The 18523-nt window shown below is 43.3% G+C and overlaps 1 protein-coding gene across 10 annotated transcripts in view; it reads left to right on the top strand.

Moving 5' to 3' along the window:
* Positions 1-16570, top strand: part of ARHGEF10L (Rho guanine nucleotide exchange factor 10 like) — a 180010-nt gene extending 163440 nt beyond the window's left edge. For all 10 annotated transcript variants that reach the window (XM_030222304.1, XM_030222303.1, XM_030222307.1 and 7 more), the window contains 3 exons: positions 6152-6326; positions 10697-10819; positions 15549-16570. In XM_030222304.1, the coding sequence (XP_030078164.1) occupies positions 6152-6326; positions 10697-10819; positions 15549-16072 (822 nt within the window). In that variant the 3' untranslated portion in view covers positions 16073-16570. The remainder of the gene's footprint in view (positions 1-6151; positions 6327-10696; positions 10820-15548) is intronic.
* Positions 16571-18523: the final 1953 nt, after the last annotated feature.

Genomic DNA, 18523 nt, shown 5'->3' with positions numbered 1-18523 from the left:
CCTAAGGAGTGTCCAAAGGAGCAGGACCTGCTCCTTGTGCATGCTCCTTAGGCGCACACCGCTATAGGCCTAGTGAAATATAGATTACTAACGATGGATGTCACTTCTGGGTGGGCGGAGCTTGTGCAAGCAGGGCCGCCATGTGCTTGGTGCTCTGAGAGGAGAAAGACAGTGACTGTCCAGAGGATCTGAAAAACAGCAGAGCACAAGGTGGAGAACAGCAAAGTAACACAGCTGAGATGTCTGTGTGGCCAGTCTACTAACGATGCTGCCCCCCCCCCCCCCCCGAAACTGTCTTCTTCTTTACCTCTGTTCTGAAACCTCTTACTCCGTAAAGTACTCAGATGTGGTTATTTCAGCAAGCTTTTTCTTCTTAGAGGACTGGGGGCTCTGGGGCCAGGTGGGTTGCTCATCATCCCGTCCTATATTGCCCTTGTTGTTTCCTCTCCAGGCCCTCAATTTATTGTTCCTTTTATCCCTCCCACCCTCCCACCTTCCTTTCTTTTTTTCCTTTACTTCTATTGCATAAACCACTTTGTTGTCTTTGACAAAACAAAGTAAATCAACTGAACTAAGCTAACCCAGTTTCCTAAATCTGTTCATTAGCTTCCCCAATTATATGGTCCCTTTTAACAAAACAGGATGGTTGTATGCTTTACAGCATAATGCCTTACAAACATTCTTGCAGCCACCTCTGGAACAGAACATCTGGTTACTAGTCTTTGTATCAGGTTGGTTCTGCTCGAAGTCATTTGTGAATCCTGAGGAAACTGACATGAAAACTCACAAAAACTACTTATTAGCAGTAACTCATTGAATTTCCAAACATGTTTAAATTACTGTTAAAAGGATATCTAATTCATGCTTGTCTTCCAGTTTGAAGACCTTGAGCTTGCGTTTCCCTTGTATTTTATGATGAAAAGCCATTAGATACACAACCTAATTACTTAAATGGTAGAAACATGAATTAGTTATTTTGTGTGGCAACTCAAAATGTTTCTTTTTTCTATAATTCCTCATGTCTCTGCAGGATCCTCTGTTCCCTCTGTTTTCTTGGTATTCACTTTTATAAATGCCTTTACACTTGTGCATGTCAGTGGATGCTTTCATACAGATGTTTGTGTGTGTTTCATTCTGAGTATATGATCCATGGTGCACTCGGGGCACTGAAATCTTCTTGCTTATCTGTAGCTCCATCCCGGGTCAAACTGATCTTCCCTCTATCCTACTTCTCTGTTCTAGCACTTTCTGTTTGTCACGAAACACTTAGCCACCCTCGGGGGGGGGGGGGGGGGGGGGGGGGGTTATCCAGCGGACACTTAAGGGTCTATCTCCAGCACAGCTCCGGTCTGCCTGCACCTGCTGCTTGTGGTCTACACTAGCACTCTTCTCCCACCGACTGGGTCACAACCACCTCTGGGTGAGTCTCCCACACTCCAATTATCCCCAGTGATTTCTAGGTTACTGGAGCCACACCCCCAGTGGTTCCACAGTTCCCAGAAAGCACTCACAGACCCAACACACAAACCACCAGGATTCCTTATCAGTCCAGACACAGAGATAATAAACTAAATATTGTTTATTGTCTTTTAAAAAACCGAACAGTGGAACAAAATAATGTAATCAGGAAGCAATAACAAGTAACTGAAATATGGATCAATTATAACACTAACTAAACATTTGTTTACTTCCTAGGAAGTACCTGGGGAGATCAGGGCATATAGCTGTTCACCAGTTATGAAATATAACTGTTTTTTAAAGGGCTTCAGCAAAGAGCGCTCTCTCTCTCTCTCTCTCTCGGGCTGAATCTGAAGCAACAGCCAGCAATGACTGCTGGGTAATTTCAAACTCCAGGCCAATCAGAGCCCAGTCAACAAGTTTTAAAATTATACTGCTCATAATATGTAGATTCACTTCTTCATTAAGTGAAACTAAAAGAGGGCATACAGTTTTCTATAACAGCTTTAACATAAAACATGCACCACCTGCTGGCCAAACTAGAGAAATGCACTTCAAGAGTTAATAAAGGCAATGTTACAGGTTTAAAACACACTGTTCTGTCACAGTGTTCCTCTGACTTTTACTGCTAGTCAGCTATCTCTGAGGTACAGCTTTCCAGCTCTCCAAATCCCCATCTCTGCTTCCACTGCCCCAGTGTCTGCTCAGTATCTCTTAAATGCAAGACATTTTCCATGTGCAAAGGATGAAGAGGGGCTGAAGGATGAAGATGAAGTAAAAGAGGCTATTACAGCGAAAAGATTGTCCTTCACAGAATGGAAAAAGGATCCAAATGAAGAAAATAAGAAGCAACATATGCACTGTCAAGTCAGATGCAAAGCATTGATAAAGAAGGCTAAATGAGAATATGAAGAGAAACTTGTCACAGAGGCTAAAACTCACAGTAACAACTTTTTCAGGTACATCAGAAGCAGAAAGCCTGTGAGGGTTGAACTGTTGAGCCCGACTGTTGTTACTCTGGAGGGAGGGTGGGTGGGGGGTAGGGAGCGGGGGGGTTGGGGGGGTTGTGTAGCATTTGTTGTCAACAGCGCATTTTGACTGTACATTAAGTTGAAGTATTGGATATTGTATTGAACTTGTTTATGTGAAATAATAAACATACATTTAAAAAAAAAGAAAGCCTGTGGGGGAATCTATGGGACCGTTAGTTCACGAAGGAGGAAAAGGGGCACTCAGGAAGGACAAGGTCATAGCAGAGAAACTGAATGAATTCTTTGCTTCTGTCTTTACGGAAGAAAACGTAAGAGATCTGCCTGTACTGGAAATGGTTTTCAAGGGTGATGATGCAGAGGAACTGAAAGAAATCTCGGTGAACCTGGAAGATGTACTGATCCAATTTGACAAATTAAAGAGTAGTAAATTACCTGGACCGGATGGCATAGTTCCAAGGGTACTCAAAGAACTCAAGCATGAAGTTGCTGATGTGCTGTAACCTGTCATTAAAATCGTCCATACTGCCTGAAGATTGGAGGGTGGCCAATATGACGCTGGTACTATTTCAGTTTCTACCGGATACGTGTGACCTGAATTGGCCACTATTGGAAGGAGGATACTGGGTTTGATGGACGATTGGTCTGACCCAGTATGGCTATTCTTATGTAAATGTTTATAAATAAATCTTTAATCATGTTTAAATGTTTTCTCAGAGAAGTAAGATTTTAGGCCTACTTTAAACTCAAGTCATGGATAATTTGGTAGATTATTCCAAAATATGGGTGTCGTGACCGTGAATATGGAAGACCAAATGTCAGCAAATTGAATTTGGCGACCTGATGGAATTACCAACAGATTGTGTTAGGACAGTCACATCTTCCTGCATCCACTCACCTTGCTTTGGTGTGCAGGTGACAGTTTGCTATAAGCAGATTTGAACCTGGTTCAAGTGTGGGGTTCAGAGCCCTCTCTAGGGAGCTGTTGGGCTCCAGTCTGGTCTGGACCTCCTTTCCTGCATTCAGGCCCATCCTCTGCCTTACTTCAAATCAGTGAAGGTTTTTTTTTCCCACCCCACTGCTGTTCCTGGATCTGCAGCCTGACATAAGCATGACATTTGCATAAACCGTCAAAAACAATTTGCATGTGAAAAAACAACAAAGCCCTAAATGATTTTGCAGGGATGAGGGAACTGATGCAATATTTAGAAGTGACTGTGAATTGGTTTGTTTTGAGGCAACAGAACATTTCTATCAGGAGTCTAAGAAAGGAGGCAGTTCAAGGTTACAGAAGGACAGTCTGATTTGCTATTGCATTTGAACTCACTTGGTTGGCTCAGTGCCTGTAGTCATGCTTTGCTGATCAGAGAAGCAGATTGTATAGATAACCACAGGGCCCAGCTTGTGGTGTTGTGTTGGATTCCAACTTGCAGCAAGGAATGAATTTCCTTTGTGGTTCTAACCTGTTTAACCTCTCTTTGTAAGGGAAATGTTCTATCTCCCAAATCATTTTTGTTGTTCTCTGAACCTATTCTATCTCTATATCCTTTATTTATTTACACAAGTTTTAATATATTGTCAGCACATTAATGAATAGAATCGGTTCACGAATGAAATCACCATTCATATCCTTCCCTTTCCCACCTTACTTAATAAAACTTTTAACATTTCCTGGTTTCAGGCTATTTACCTAATTCCTGACCTATCTCAACCGAACTTCTTATTAATATCAAATAAAAAAACAAAAAATGAAAACCTGCATCTTTCCCAGTATAACCACATTCACCCAAATTCTGTAAATGGTGCCTAGAATCAGACACGCAAATGCGGTCCCACTTATAGACTAGGTTTAGGTACATGTGCAACATAATTAGCTAATTGGCGATAAGTACCAATAATTACCACTAATAGTTGTGATTTAACTGACTTAGATCACTATTCTGTAAACTGAGCTTCTAATGTTTCTCGCCTGCGACTGCAAAGCGGGCATTAGTGTGGGAGGTGGGGTATGGACGTCCCAACTCCCGAGTCGACTCCCTCAGTGAAGTCCCCCCTCTCTCTCTGCTCCCCCTCCATTGCAATCATCCCCCCCTCAATCCCACCCGTAGGCCGTCTTACACCTATGTTTGGAAGGCCTAGTAGTCTAGCGGTGTCTTCAGGGGCAGCAATGAATCCCACTCATTTCAGCCCCGTGCCGCTGCTCCATTGCAATGGCTGGTGAGTTTTCCTGCAGCAGCCTCACGAGACTGCTGCAGGAAGTCTGGGCAGCTGTTTTTTGACTGGAACCAGCATGGACAGGAACGAGTCTTTCCACTACCAGACACATTGTGAAATAACCCAAAGACAACAACATTCCAGCTGCATCAAGAGTACATTAATTTTATTTCTCGTACCTCATTGGCCTTCCCCCCTCCAGCCAATCCCCACATCCTTGCTCAGCACCCTATCTAATTTGGTCCTTCCTTTCCTTCCACTCAGCCTCATGGACCTTGCACCCCACTACAAATTCTCACTCTCCCAGTCAGTCCTAGAGTTTTCAGTCCCTCACCCTTTTGAATCTGAATCAAGTCCTGCTTTCTCCTCACCAGACATCACTTCCTTCCCATCCTTGTTCCTCCCTGTCTCCCATCACCAGGCTTCTCTTTCTCCCACCAGTTCCTATCCTTCCCTCCCTACCTGGGGTCACTGTTTTCCTCCAGCTCTCTTCCTAAATACACAACCCCTACACTTGTCCCACTCAATATGAGTCCATGTTCTCTTCTTTCCAGATACTCTTTTCTCCCCATTCCATGTCCTCAGCTTTAATAACCAACTTCCCCGGTCTTTTTTTAAAACTTTCAAATAATTGTTATTGTTTTTTGAAACCTAAAGAAATGAACAGTACAGCAGAATTGAATAGCCTTGAATATCCTTAGTATAGTTATTATGCAGTCTTTCCCTGTATGCTATATATATATAAACAGCTCGAACACTGGGAACTTAATGGCTTGAGATAACACTTCCCTCCGTGGTCTACTGGAAACTGTGTCTGGGATTTGTATCTTTTTGTGTCTGGTTCATCTTTTCTTGATTTTCTCATTGTTGGTTCCTATGACGGTGTTTTTTTTTTTTTTATATTACAGTTTTATAGCTCCCCCAGTCTTTAAGCTTCAACTCACTCAACTCAGTCATAGAGTCTGCTCTGTCTCCTCCCCAAATCTCCCTATTTCCTCTCCCACCCTCACAGCCCATATTCTCCCTCCCTCACCCAATCCCCCAAGTCCACACGTCATGTACTTCTCATTCTTCCTTCACCAGGGGCCCCTCTCTGTCAATGTCAAGTGCTTTGTTACCCCACCCCACTCAACCCATGGAAGTAGGTGTCAGATCTCAGTGGAGAGGAGCAGAGAAAGGTCTTAATGATATAATGGTACCTGTTTGAAGTGTCACCCATACACGAGACCCTCCATTGAGAACGGGCTTCACTTTGGCCTGGGTATTTGGTGCTCTGGGCAATTGCTTGGGCCCATTCGATGCCTAAATACTGAAAGAGGCTTAAGTGGGCAGGAAGGGTTTCTACTGCTGTCACATTATGCTGGAAATGTAATATCAGGTTAGTACTGGATGGGAGAGTCTCATGTCCTGCTTACAACCAACGACTGTTATGTGATTTATCATGAGGGAATCTGTTCTGGTCTCACTGACCTGCTTTCTTTCTCCATTAGCATTGCTTTGAGGCTCACCAGGAGAAGGAGGTGTGTGTGACGCACATGGTAAAAGCAGGGGGTGGAGTCTGGATGGCGTATTCTGCGGGCTCATCCATCAGATTGTTTCACACAGAAACGCTAGAACTTCTGCAGGAAATAAACATTGCAACTCGCTCCACACTGCTTATGCCAGGTAAGGGGTAGAGCAACCTCACACTGCTCATTCCAAGTAAGAGAAATGTTCCCTCTAAGCTGTGTGGCTGTGCACCATTTCTTCAGGCGCCATGCAGGAGGGGCACCAAGATCAATCCCCACCTCCCTCCTGCTGCCACCTCCACTGCTTCTTCTCTACACCAGCAGAATCGGTGGCAAAACAGCTACACTTACCATGGGCCAGACTCTCCATTTGCCTGCCTGCTGGATCTGTCAACAGCCAAAGTGCTAGATTGTGAGATAGAAAACCTGACATCTGTGTGGGACAGGGATTCAATGTCCGTCTCCCCTGACTTCTTCTCTCTCCCCCCAATCTATCTCTTCTCTCTCCCTCCCTCTTTCTTTCTCTGTCTCCCTCCCCCCTCTCTGCATGTCATGTATTCTCCCATGTTTACGAGCTGACGAGTCTCTCCCATGTCCTCAGTGACACACTCTGACCAGATGGGGATGCCCAAGATACATAGGAATCTAACCCCACACACTTTTTATACCTAGCATATAGTCCTTTTGTTACACATTTATTGTCACTATTAATAATTCTGAAGAAACATAAACACTGTGCTGAGTTTATCTTCAGGCTCCTGCCAGTCCTTCTCGGGGAGTAACACACAGGGGTCAGAGAACAGGTCACACAAGACCCAATGGGAGTTGGGGAGCAGATTTTAGAGCTAAAATGCCCCAACAGGGCTGTGCCAGAGTCAGAGAACTGATCACTGTTTGCAGACAGTCTGATAGACCCCAGAAGGATTTAGAGAATAGGTCACCGAGGGTGGAGACCCTGCCAGGATCCTTTCAGGGTCAACAAGCAACTCACAGATATATAAGTACATAAGTATTGCCATACTGGGACAGACCAACAGGCTTATTTTTGAAAGAGAAGGGCGCCCATCTTTCGACACAAATCGGAAGATGGGCGTCCTTCTCACAGGGTCGCCCAAATCGGCATAATCGAAAGCCGATTTTGGCCGTCCTCAACTGCTTTCTGTTGTGGGGACGACCAAAGTTCATGGGGGCGTGTCGGAGGTGTAGCGAAGTTGGGACTGGGGCATGCCTAACACATGGGTGTCCTCGACTGATAATGGAAAAAAGAAGGGCGTCCCTGACAAACACTTGGATGACTTTACCTTGTCCTTTTATTTCTTACGACCAAGCCACAGAAATGTGCCCTAAATGACCAGATGATCACCGGAGGGAATCAGGGATGACCTCCTCTTACTCCCCCAGTGGTCACCAACCCCCTCCCACCCTAAAAAAAATGTTTTTAAATATTTTTTCCAGCCTCTATGCCAGCCTCAGATACCATACATCTTAGATATCATACAGCTCCATGACAGCAGTATGCAGGTCCCTGGAGCAGTTTTAGTGGGTGCAGTGCACTTCAGGCAGGTGGACCCAGGCCCATTCCCCCCCCCCCACCTGTTATACTTGTGGTGGTAAATGTGAGCCCTTCAAAACCCACCAGAAACCCACTGTACCCACATGTAGGTGCCTCCCTTCACCCCTTAGGGCTATGGTAGTGGTGCACAGTTGTGGGGAGTGCGTTTTTTTTGGGGGGGGGAGGGGTTGTGGGGCTCAGCACTCAAGGTAAGGGAGCTATGCACCTGGGAGCAATTTCTGAAGTCCACTGCAGTGGGTGACCGGTTGGTGTCTTGGCATGTGAGGGAGACCAGAGCAGTACGAATGCTGGCTCCTCCCACGACCAAATGGCTTGGATTTGGTTGTTTCTGAGATGGGTGTCCTCAGTTTCCATTATCCCCAAAAATCAGGGATGACCATCTCTAAGGCCGACCTAAATTTCGCGATTTGGGCATCCCCGACCATATTATCGAACCAAAAGATGGATGCCCATCTTGTTTCTATAATATGGGTTTCCCCGCCCCTTCTCCGGAACGTCCTGCGAGGACGTCCTCAGGAAAACTTTGGCGCCCCTTTTGATTATGCCCCTCCAAAGGTCCATCAAGTCCAGCATCCTGTTTCCAACAGTGGCCAATCCAGGTACATAAGTACATAAGTAATGCCACACTGGGAAAAGACCAAGGGTCCATCGAGTCCAGCATCCTGTCCACGACAGCGGCACCTGGCAAGCTTCCCAAACGTACAAACATTGTAACATTCTGGTAAGATCCCAAAAAGTACAAAACATTTATGCTGCTTATCCCAGAAATAAGCAGTGGAGTTTCCCCAAGTCCATTTTAATAATGGTCTGTGGACTGATATGATCCCACCAACATCTGGGGAACTGTGAAACCCCCAAATATAGAGGTCAAAAATGTCAGCCTCACAGGTCAGTGCTCTCTCAAAGAGACTGACCATATGTGACAAGAGTCAGGGATGAGCAGGCCCAAAGGTCTCTCCATTTAGAGTGACTCTTAGCACTGCGAAGTGGTCAGAAGCCTTTCAGTGAGGAACAGCTTACAGGAGACATTTTCTGCATTTGCCAAAGATTGGAGCCAGGGAAGAGGATAACAAAAGGGTGTCTGAGCAGAGCGATCTCGGCAGCCAGGCCTTTTCTCATTCCATTTTGTTTTTCTACTGCAGCTTAGAGCATGTTTGGATCTGCCTAAAAGAAATAATTAGGACAGACATAAAAATGTCTTCATTCATAGCAACAATTAATGCATTTCAAAAACACAGGCGTCTGTTCATTCATCAGGAGACATAAAGAGGGTTATTTTCGATACGACGTCCAAATCCGATTTTGCATGTTTTGCAAAAAACACTCAAAAATCCAGTGCCATTTTTGAACCGGAAAAACGACTACCTTTTTGATTCAAAAATCAACCCCATTCTACACATTTTTGTGTTCAGTGTATCTTTGTTTTAGGGTCATTTTCAACCCAAAAATGTCCAAGGGAAAAATGCACAAAAACAAGATATTGGGATGTCTGGGGGCCAGCAGTCCTCCTAGCGTGAGCAGTGGGGCAGCCTAGAGGGCACTGCCGTGAACTTCATATAAAAGGTCCCAAGTACACATCATATCATAATCCCCTTAGCAAAAAACGTACTGTACCCAACTGAACACCATTACAAGAGCCGGTATTTTGTGGTTTTTGAGGGTGCTCATACTTTCCACCACAAGTGGGATATGGGTCCCCTTCTCTAAAGTCCACTGCACTGACCGCTATGCTACTCCAGGGACCTACTTGCTGCTGTAAAAGGAATGCCGTGTCATAGAGCCTGGTATGTATTTTATTTATGCATTCTTGTATCCCACTGTTATCCAAAAACAAGTTTTGGTTCAAAGTGGTTACAACTTTCCATATTACGTGAAAAGTACATTGATAGTCTGTATATTTGTGTATAGAATTTTCGGAGAGGTCAGTCTTTGTTTGTACCATTTACTGTCACTTTCACTTCTTGAGGGGGAGGGGGTCAGTCACCACTGGGGGATTAAGGGGGGGTCATGCCTTTATCCCGCCAGTGGTCATCTGGTCAGTTTATTTTTATTTTTGTTACATTTGTACCCCGCGCTTTCCCACTCATGGCAGGCTCAATGCGGCTTACATGGGGCAATGGAGGGTTAAGTGACTTGCCCAGAGTCACAAGGAGCTGCCTGTGCCTGAAGTGGGAATCGAACTCAGTTCCTCAGTTCCCCAGTACCAAAGTCCACCACCCTACCACTAGGCCACTCCTTTGGTGTAATTGAAACAAGTCTATCCAAAAATGTCCTATTTTTTTGCCCTGGACATTTTTACAATGTTCCATTATCACAAAAAAATGTCCAAATTGTAAGCCTACCCTAGTCCCGCCCAAAATATGCCTCCAACATGCCCCCTTGAGATTTAGATAAACTTCATAGAAAAAGTCTTAAAAATTAGTTTTGAAAATAGCGATTTGGACATTTCTACAAAAAAAAAAAAAAAAAAAGTCAATCTGCTGCTTTATGCCGTTTTTTTGGAAGTTTTTCTGTTTTGAAAATGAGCCCCAAAGGGGGTCAAAAAGTGTAAAGGAACATTTCTGCAAGAAAGCATTCTACTAATGATGTAGCTGGTAGTCATCCCTGTTCAGCCAGTAGCCAAAACTATCTACTGTTAGACATAATACAGGCTTACAGTCGAGGTGTCTATTCATGTGCATTTGAAGATGGTATCAAACAGACAAAAAAAAAGGAGTTTAATTATATAAAAGTAATAAAGACTTGTAAAGCTGTTTCCAAAGTGCTAAGCAAAATCTCTGTGTCTTAACCATCAGTATAATATTGAAATCAATGACTTGAATGAATAGCTAACTGTAGATGGTAGGAAATCACAGCCACCCACACCACTGGTGCCCCAGCGATACTGAAGGTTTTGATAATGTTATTGCACTGTTGCTCAGTGACTGAATTCTCACTGGGATCTTTCCCTTCAGGACTGAAGAACGTTCGTGTTACCACGTTGCTGATCTGCCAGGGACTGCTGTGGGTGGGCACAGATCAAGGCATGCTTGTCACTCTGCCGGTGCCCCGGCTGGAAGGTATCCCTAAAGTTACAGGTAAGGGTCTCCTGTGATTACAGTAGTGCAGTTCAGACTTCATGCAACTGGTTCTGGTGAAAACTGGATTCTGTGCGGCTTTGATATAATTGATTACAAGAGAACCAATAGCATAGTGGTTAGAAGGATTGCTCCAGGTATCCACAGATTATGAATGTCATGGGGCACAGACTCCTAGTACACAAAATGCCCATTTTACATAGAACCTGGAGATCACAGTTGAGACATCCAGGTGGAGACCTTCTCAATTCCAGCAGTATTGTTCAAAAGGCTATACTAAAACATGGAGCCTTTGTAAAATACCTACAAAGACATGCAGCAGTGCACAAGTATTTTCTGGCACACACATCAGGAGCATCCGTATTACACATACGTGGAAGTGGTGAGTTCACAACCATACTAGGACAAGTGGTGCTGCATCCAGAAGTATCTGTCCGGTTTCAGAGTTCACTTCTTCGTCTACCATATTTGGGAAGCAATGTTGGAAGCCTATCAAAAACTCCACCCAAAGCTACATACAATCGCCAAACTCAAAGGAGCACTGTAGATGATCTGGGACAGCCTGCCACAGGGACTGAGCGACAAGGCTGTTAAGAACGTCCCAAAGAGACTGAAGGCCTGTGTTAAAACTGGGGGTGGACACTTTGAGCACTCACGGTGACTGCAAAATTCTGACACATTGTTAATTGTATCGTTTGAATGAAGTTGTTTTACTGTGTTTTAGGTCGAACAATTTTAATGTGCAAAAATCACTAGGTAGTAACACTAAAATGTCAGTCACATCAACATAACATAAGATAATTAAGTGTTGTTTAATAATAATACATAAGTATGATGACTAAATAAGTAGGAAAATTTCTTGGTGAAATTCAAAGCGGTTTAGAGAAAACTACAGAAAACTGTAGGGGATTACTTGGTTTTTTTTTTGCCTCAATTGATGGTAGCTATTTATCTATTTCTCAAATTTATACCATTCTAGGCGGTGTACAATATTACATACAAATCATTAATATGCACGATATAAAATCAACTCTGGACACCATGTGACAAATCTAACATTATAATTCTTAAAACTTGTTCACATTCTCACTTAACAAACCAGGCTAGATAAAATGAAACCGTCTGCATCCTTACTGAGTACCCGTCAAATCAGTAAAAGCACACGGGAACAAATATGTCTTTAACACTCTTTTAAACTGATCTAAAGATCTAAGGTTTCTCAGATTTAGGTCCAACATTATAAAAAATTAAAGCTCTGTAACACCTGATAAGAAGACACGTCAGACAAATTAGCTGATACTGATCTTAGTCATCTAACAGGTTGATATAAATGTAAACTAGAAGAAATAACAGGTACCACATTTGTTACCACTGTAAAAACTAACAGCAATAATTCATACTTTATCCGAAATTGAATTGGCAAGCACTGAAACTTCATCAAAGGAGGAGATATATGATCAAATCAACTCAAATCATCCTGGTAGTTGCAAGTAATCCAATCAGAAGGCTGTTACAGTATATCAAACACTGGCATAACAATTCTTTGGATTACCAGCCTAAAATTATCAGGCATCAAATAATCCTTCAGTTACCTAATCAATTTTCTATCTCATAACAATAGTGCTGGTTATCTTCTTCACATGATCTTTCGTACTCAAAGCAGGATTAAGCTAAATACCCGAAGTATATAATTTGTTTACAATCAATCTCACATGCATCAATACAAAGGGAATCTGGTACTTCTAGGGTGGAGGAACCGGACAATTTTGTTACATTTGTACCCTGCGCTTTCCCACTCATAGCAGGTTCAATGCGGCTTACATATTATATACAGGTACTTATTTGTACCTGGGGCAATGGAGGGTTAAGTGACTTGCCCAGTGTCACAAGGAGCTGCCTGTGCCTGCAGTGGGAATCGAACCCAGTTCCCCAGGACCAAAGTCCACCACGCTAACCAGTAGGCCACTCCTCCACTCCATCACTTGTGCTTTTGCCATGTTTAAACGTTCCTATTATATCTCCTTCTCCCGCCTTTCTTCCAAAGTAAACATATTGAGATCTTTAGGTCTGTCCCCATTTGCTTTATGACAAAGACCACTGACCATTTTAGTAGCCGCCCTCTGGACCAACTCCATCCTGTTTATCTCTTTTTGAAAGTGCGTCTCCAGAATTGTACACAATATTATAAACGAGGTCTCACCAGAGTCTTATACAGAGACATCATCATCTTCTTTTTCTTCTGGCCATTCCTTTCCCTATGTACTCAAACATCCTTCTAGCTTTCACCGTTGCCTCTTCTACCTATTCGGCCACCTTAAGATCATCAGATATGATCACCTCACCTTATTTACTGTACTGACCCCGTGTTTTGTTTTTTCAGCCCAAATACACGAACCTGCATTTTTTTTTAGCATTAAATCTTAGTTGCCAAATTCTGGACCATTTTTCAAGCTTTGGTAGATCTCTCCTCATGTTACCCAGACCATCCACTGTATCTGCTGTATTGCAGATTTTGGTATCTTCCACAAAGAGGCAAACTTTACCAGACACTAATTCTTACAAAAATGTTAAAAAGAACCAGTCCAAGAACCGATCCTTGAAGCACACCACTTGTAAAGTCCCTTTCCTCAGAGCGAGCTCCATTTATCACAGCCCTTTCTCACATTCCACTCAACCAATTTCTAACCCAGTCAGTCACTATAGGGCTCATACTGAGGGCGCTCAGTTTATTTATCATAGTAACATAGTAACATAATAAATGACGGCAGAAAAAGACCTGCACGGTCCATCCAGTCTGCCCAACAAGACAAACTCATATGTGCTACTTTTTGTGTATACCCTACTTTGATTTGTACCTGTCCTCTTCAGGGCACAGACCGTATAAGTCTGTCCAGCACTATCCCCGCCTCCCAACCACCAGCCCCGCCTCCCACCACTGGCTCTGGCACAGACCGTATAAGTCTGCCCAGCACTATCCTCACCTCCCACCACCAGCTGGCTCTGCCACCCAATCTCGGCTAAGCTCCAATGTGGAACTGTGTCAAACAGACATGCCAAGTCTCTCGCTTTTGTGGGTCATCTTCTGCTGAGAAGCTGGGATCTCCTGCTGAGTGGCCTTCCCATCCAGCGGCACCTTCATAAAGCACCATCTCATGCTGCTGCTGATCCCTTAAATCTCCCACTGAGTGGGTCGGCCCCCTTGGCAGCTCTGGTCAAAGGCTTTGCTAAAATCTAACTTTCTGGTATTAGAAGTGTTTCCATAATTTGGTCACCACAGAGGTCAGACTAACTGGTCTATAATTTCTGAGGAGGTCACAAAAAGCAGATCATTCTTGATGAAGGACCTCGGGATTCATCAAGAGTCGGGCTTAATTTCTGCCTACATTTCTATGCTATTAAAAGAACCATGAAGAACCAGAGAGATGCTTGATGTAGTACCACAAGATTATCATTAGAGGTCACGTGCAATTGTGGAAGCCAAAGGAGTAGGAACCACTGGGGATCCTTTCTGTTGTAATTAGACACCAAGAGCCCCCGTAAGGCTGGGCAGAGATCAGGGTCTGGAGTATCTTAATGGGGATCCATTGGCAGAGGAGGGGGTTCTTGATTCAGGAGGGGATGGGGGGAAGCCCTGTGCAGCTGGCAGGAGGAGATTTATTTTTAAAAATTTTATTTAATTATTATTGTTTTAATTTATAAGTTTCAAAAATGCATTAAAGAAGAACAAAGGAAAAATACCATAAAGTACACGATTAGTTCGTTCTACTCCACAGCAAGGAAAAACCTTCTCTAAAGCCAGAAAATAAAGATATTATTCTAATATTCAAATAATAATCAGGGCTGAGGATAAACCTATACTAACTGTAAAACACCTGCTTAGAGACTAGAGAGAAAAAAAAACCCATCAAAAATCAAGTTACTCATTTTTATCCAAAAGGAAGTTGTAGGGGATCAAGAAAAACGTCTGAATTTTCTCCGTGTGTCACTAGCGCTTGAGTTTACTGAGCCACTAGCTCGGCTGGCTGCGCGCTAGTGTCGACAAAGCCCATTCAATTGGAAAGGGCTGTGAGGGCAGTGCTGCGCTAGCAGGCTTAGTAAACAGACACCCCCCCCCCCAGGCTTGTTCAAGGAAGTTTAAGGAAATAGGATGCTCTCAATGCTAAAGCCTTAGGCTTTAGCTGAAGGAAAACCTCCCTTTTTAATTGAGTAGGACCTAGAGACCGCAGGAGGAGTTTGGTTTGTTCTGCTTTCACATGTGGGGTGAAGTAGCACTTTTTTCTCTGAGTGCAGCTTTTTAAAATCCCTCCACCCATAGATCATGGAGAGACATGGATGTGTAGTTCTCATGTCCTTAGAACAAATCCTTTGTAAAATACAGGAGGAGCTTTGCACGTCTGGACCTGGATGTCTCAATTCCCTTTCACTGGATTCCACGTCTTGTTTCAAGCCATCTGTGAAATATTCACTACTCATGCCAGAAAATACCATATGTTGCCTGTCCTTGGTGTCTATGCATGGCATTCAGAATTGTGACATGAGATACTGTGAGGAGGTGTGGGTACATGCTGAAAGCTGGTACTAATGTGTACACGTTTCTCAGGCAGCCAAGGGCCCTGGGCTCTTCCTGCATGACATTTACAATATTTATGAAGCAAAACATGGTAGCTTTTTGCTAATAAACTTGTCTCTCTCTTTTCTCTTTTTCTCTCTGTTGTCTCTCCATTTGCAGGGAAAGGCATGGTCTCCCTGAATGGCCACTGTGGCCCTGTCGAACTTTTGGCTATGGCTGCCAGCACTATGGCCCCTGAAGCCCTGAAGAGCAACAAAGAGGAACATAGTGAGGGGATGATGGAACAGGAGCCCACTAAAGTGAATGGCCCTACCCAGGAGCCTGCTCAGGAAGTGCAAACCCCCAAAGAGCTCGGGAAGAGAGGCATCTTGTTACAGTACCGGCTACGCTCCACGGCACACTTGCCGGGGCAGCTGTTGTCAGTCAAAGGGCCGTCCGCAGCGGGCGTTGGTATGCAGCAGCAGAGCGAGGAAGATGGTTCCATCTATGAAATGGCTGATGACCCAGATGTTTGGGTGAGAAGCAGAAGCTGTGCTAGGGATGCTCACCGAAAAGAGATCACATCTGTGGTTGTCATCTCAGGGGGAGCAGGCTACCGAAACTTTCAGTCTAACGGGAAGCAGGTTGATGGTGGCAATACACAGAGCACATTACTTATCTGGCAGGTTCCACTGAGCTTCTAGCTGGGTAACAGACCATCTGTCCCCCAACTTTACACGTGTTTCTGCATGGGGGAGGAGATTTATAGGTTTACAATTCCACTTCCTGCTGGGTTTTGTTAAATGCTACCCTACAGACTGGGCATCCTTGGGAACTTTCTCACTAACAGTGCACATCTTCAGAGCTTGTAGATAACTATAAATAAAATGTATATTACAGATGTATAAATACAATTGTGTATATATTGCTACAGTTAGAAGTGTAATAAAAAGATGGATTTAGCACTTATGTGTTGAAAACAAGCTGGTTTTCTCTGAGCAGGTTGGAGCTTGGCAGCATTTTGCATTCAAGAGTGAGGGAGAAATCAGTCTGACGGGACCTTTTCCCTCTTTTTTTTGAACCACTGACTATTGAATTTTAAAAGTTCGGATTCTCTGACTGTCCATTGATCTCAGTCTGGATAATGTCATACTGTATGTGCACAGCTCCAGGATATCCTCAGTGAGTATTCATTAAACATATTTTCATATGTTTGATCTGAGAATCAGGTTTATCACTATGACAGTTCTCAGCTGCTGTAAGCGTTGCATGCATTATGGAACTGATGAAGGTCTGATCTTCAGCGATTTTATCTAATATTTAACATGAAAACAACATGATCCAGGTGTTTGGATGATACAAGAAGTCATGAACACACAAAATTATTAATAAGATGCTCGTCAGGATTTTGTGCTGTGTTTTCCCTGTATCAGTCTGATGCCTGCATGGGGTTCAGATGGAGATCTGCTTTTCAGCTGTCTGTGCTGTATTCATAAGATTATGGGAGCAGGAATCAAACTGTTTGCTGCTACTTTGTACCCATGGGTTTACACCAGTACTTCGAGCAAACTGCCTTAGAAAAAAGGACAAACAATGTGCTTTTTTGCCTTTCCTGGCTTAACTGTGGCTCAGGGAATGCCTCAGTGTTACGTGGGTAAAAGTCCATGTGGTATGGAACCATATATGTTTAATATTTCATGTTTAATGTGAGATTTGCTATATCATTTCTCATGATCAGGCTTGTCAAAACAGTGGTCATATTGATTGGTCACTATATAAGAAAGAAAACCGCAGCAACATGAGGGATGGGACGGAATATTAAAATGAGATATTCGAAAGAGATTGAAACATGTGTGGAAGGGGAAGAGGAGGGGAGAGGATACTGCAGGCGAGTGTCATCAGACTGCTGGATCCAGAAAGGCTTAGACTTTGCTGACGATTTTCTGAAACAAAAGTTTTTAACACAACGCTAAGGGGTCCTTTTACTAAAACCAGTGCACTCTGATGCGCTAATGGACGTGAGTATACACTAAGTACCATGAGGCCTCACAGCTATAAGATAGGACGCTCAGCATTTAACATGCTCTAATGTCTGGTAGCAGAGATGCTAAGTTTCAGTCAGGGGTGCAAAATAAGACCAAGAATATTATAATGCCACTGTATCGCTCCATGGTGCAGTCTCACCTTAAGTACTGTGTTCAGTTCTGATCGCCGTATCTGAAAAAAGATATAGCGGAATTAGAAAAGGTTCAAAGAAGAGTGACAAAAATGATAAAGGGAATGGAACTCCTCTCGTATGAGGAAAGGCTAAAGAGGTTAGGGCTCTTCAGCTTGGAAAAGAGACGGATGAGGGGAGATATTATTGAGGTGTACAAAATCCTGAGTGGTATAGAATGAGTAGAAGTGAATCTATTTTTTTTTTTACTCTTTCAAAAAGTACAAAGACCAGAGGACACTCAATGAAATTACATGGAAATAACTTTAAAACAAATAAGAGGAAGTATTTTTTCACGCAAAGAATAGTTAAGCTCTGTTACGCGCTGCTGGAAGATGTAATATCAGCATTAGCGTATCTGGGTTTAAAAGAAGGTTTGGACAAGTTCCTGGAAGAAAAGTCCATAGTCTGTTTTTGAGATGGACATGGGGGTAGCTACTGTTTGCTCTGGGAATGTTACTACTAATTGGGTTTCTGCCAGATACATGTGACCTGAATTGGATACTGGGCTAAATGGACCATTGGTCTGACCCAATATGGTTATTCTTATGTGTCATGCTCATTTGAAACCATTCTCACTCTCACGCTCCGTGAGTCCTATTTCTCACTCATCAGAGCATTAGTATCAGTGCACTGATCTTTATCACTGCTTTTAATGAGTGGTCCAACCAGTAAGAAAAAATCTGAACACACCATCCTGCTACTGTCTCTCCTTGCCCTGTGCCTTTTCTCTTTACTGCAAATACATGTGCTCTGAAACTGATATACATACTTTTAACTATTGGGTGTAAAACAAATTTCAGCTCAAAAAATTTACCCAAACTGCTCCCCACTTTGTATTCTTTCAGTGACTCCAAAGATCAGCCAATATCATTTAATTCTGCCTTGATTCATTTCCAAAGCTTTACTACACTCAAATCTTTCTAAATTTATAGCCTGG

This window comes from Microcaecilia unicolor, chromosome 13, assembly GCF_901765095.1.
Source record: "Microcaecilia unicolor chromosome 13, aMicUni1.1, whole genome shotgun sequence".
Lineage (NCBI taxonomy): Eukaryota > Metazoa > Chordata > Amphibia > Gymnophiona > Siphonopidae > Microcaecilia > Microcaecilia unicolor.
Note: the sequence above shows the minus strand (reverse complement) of the source record. Positions and strands in the feature narration are given on the sequence as shown.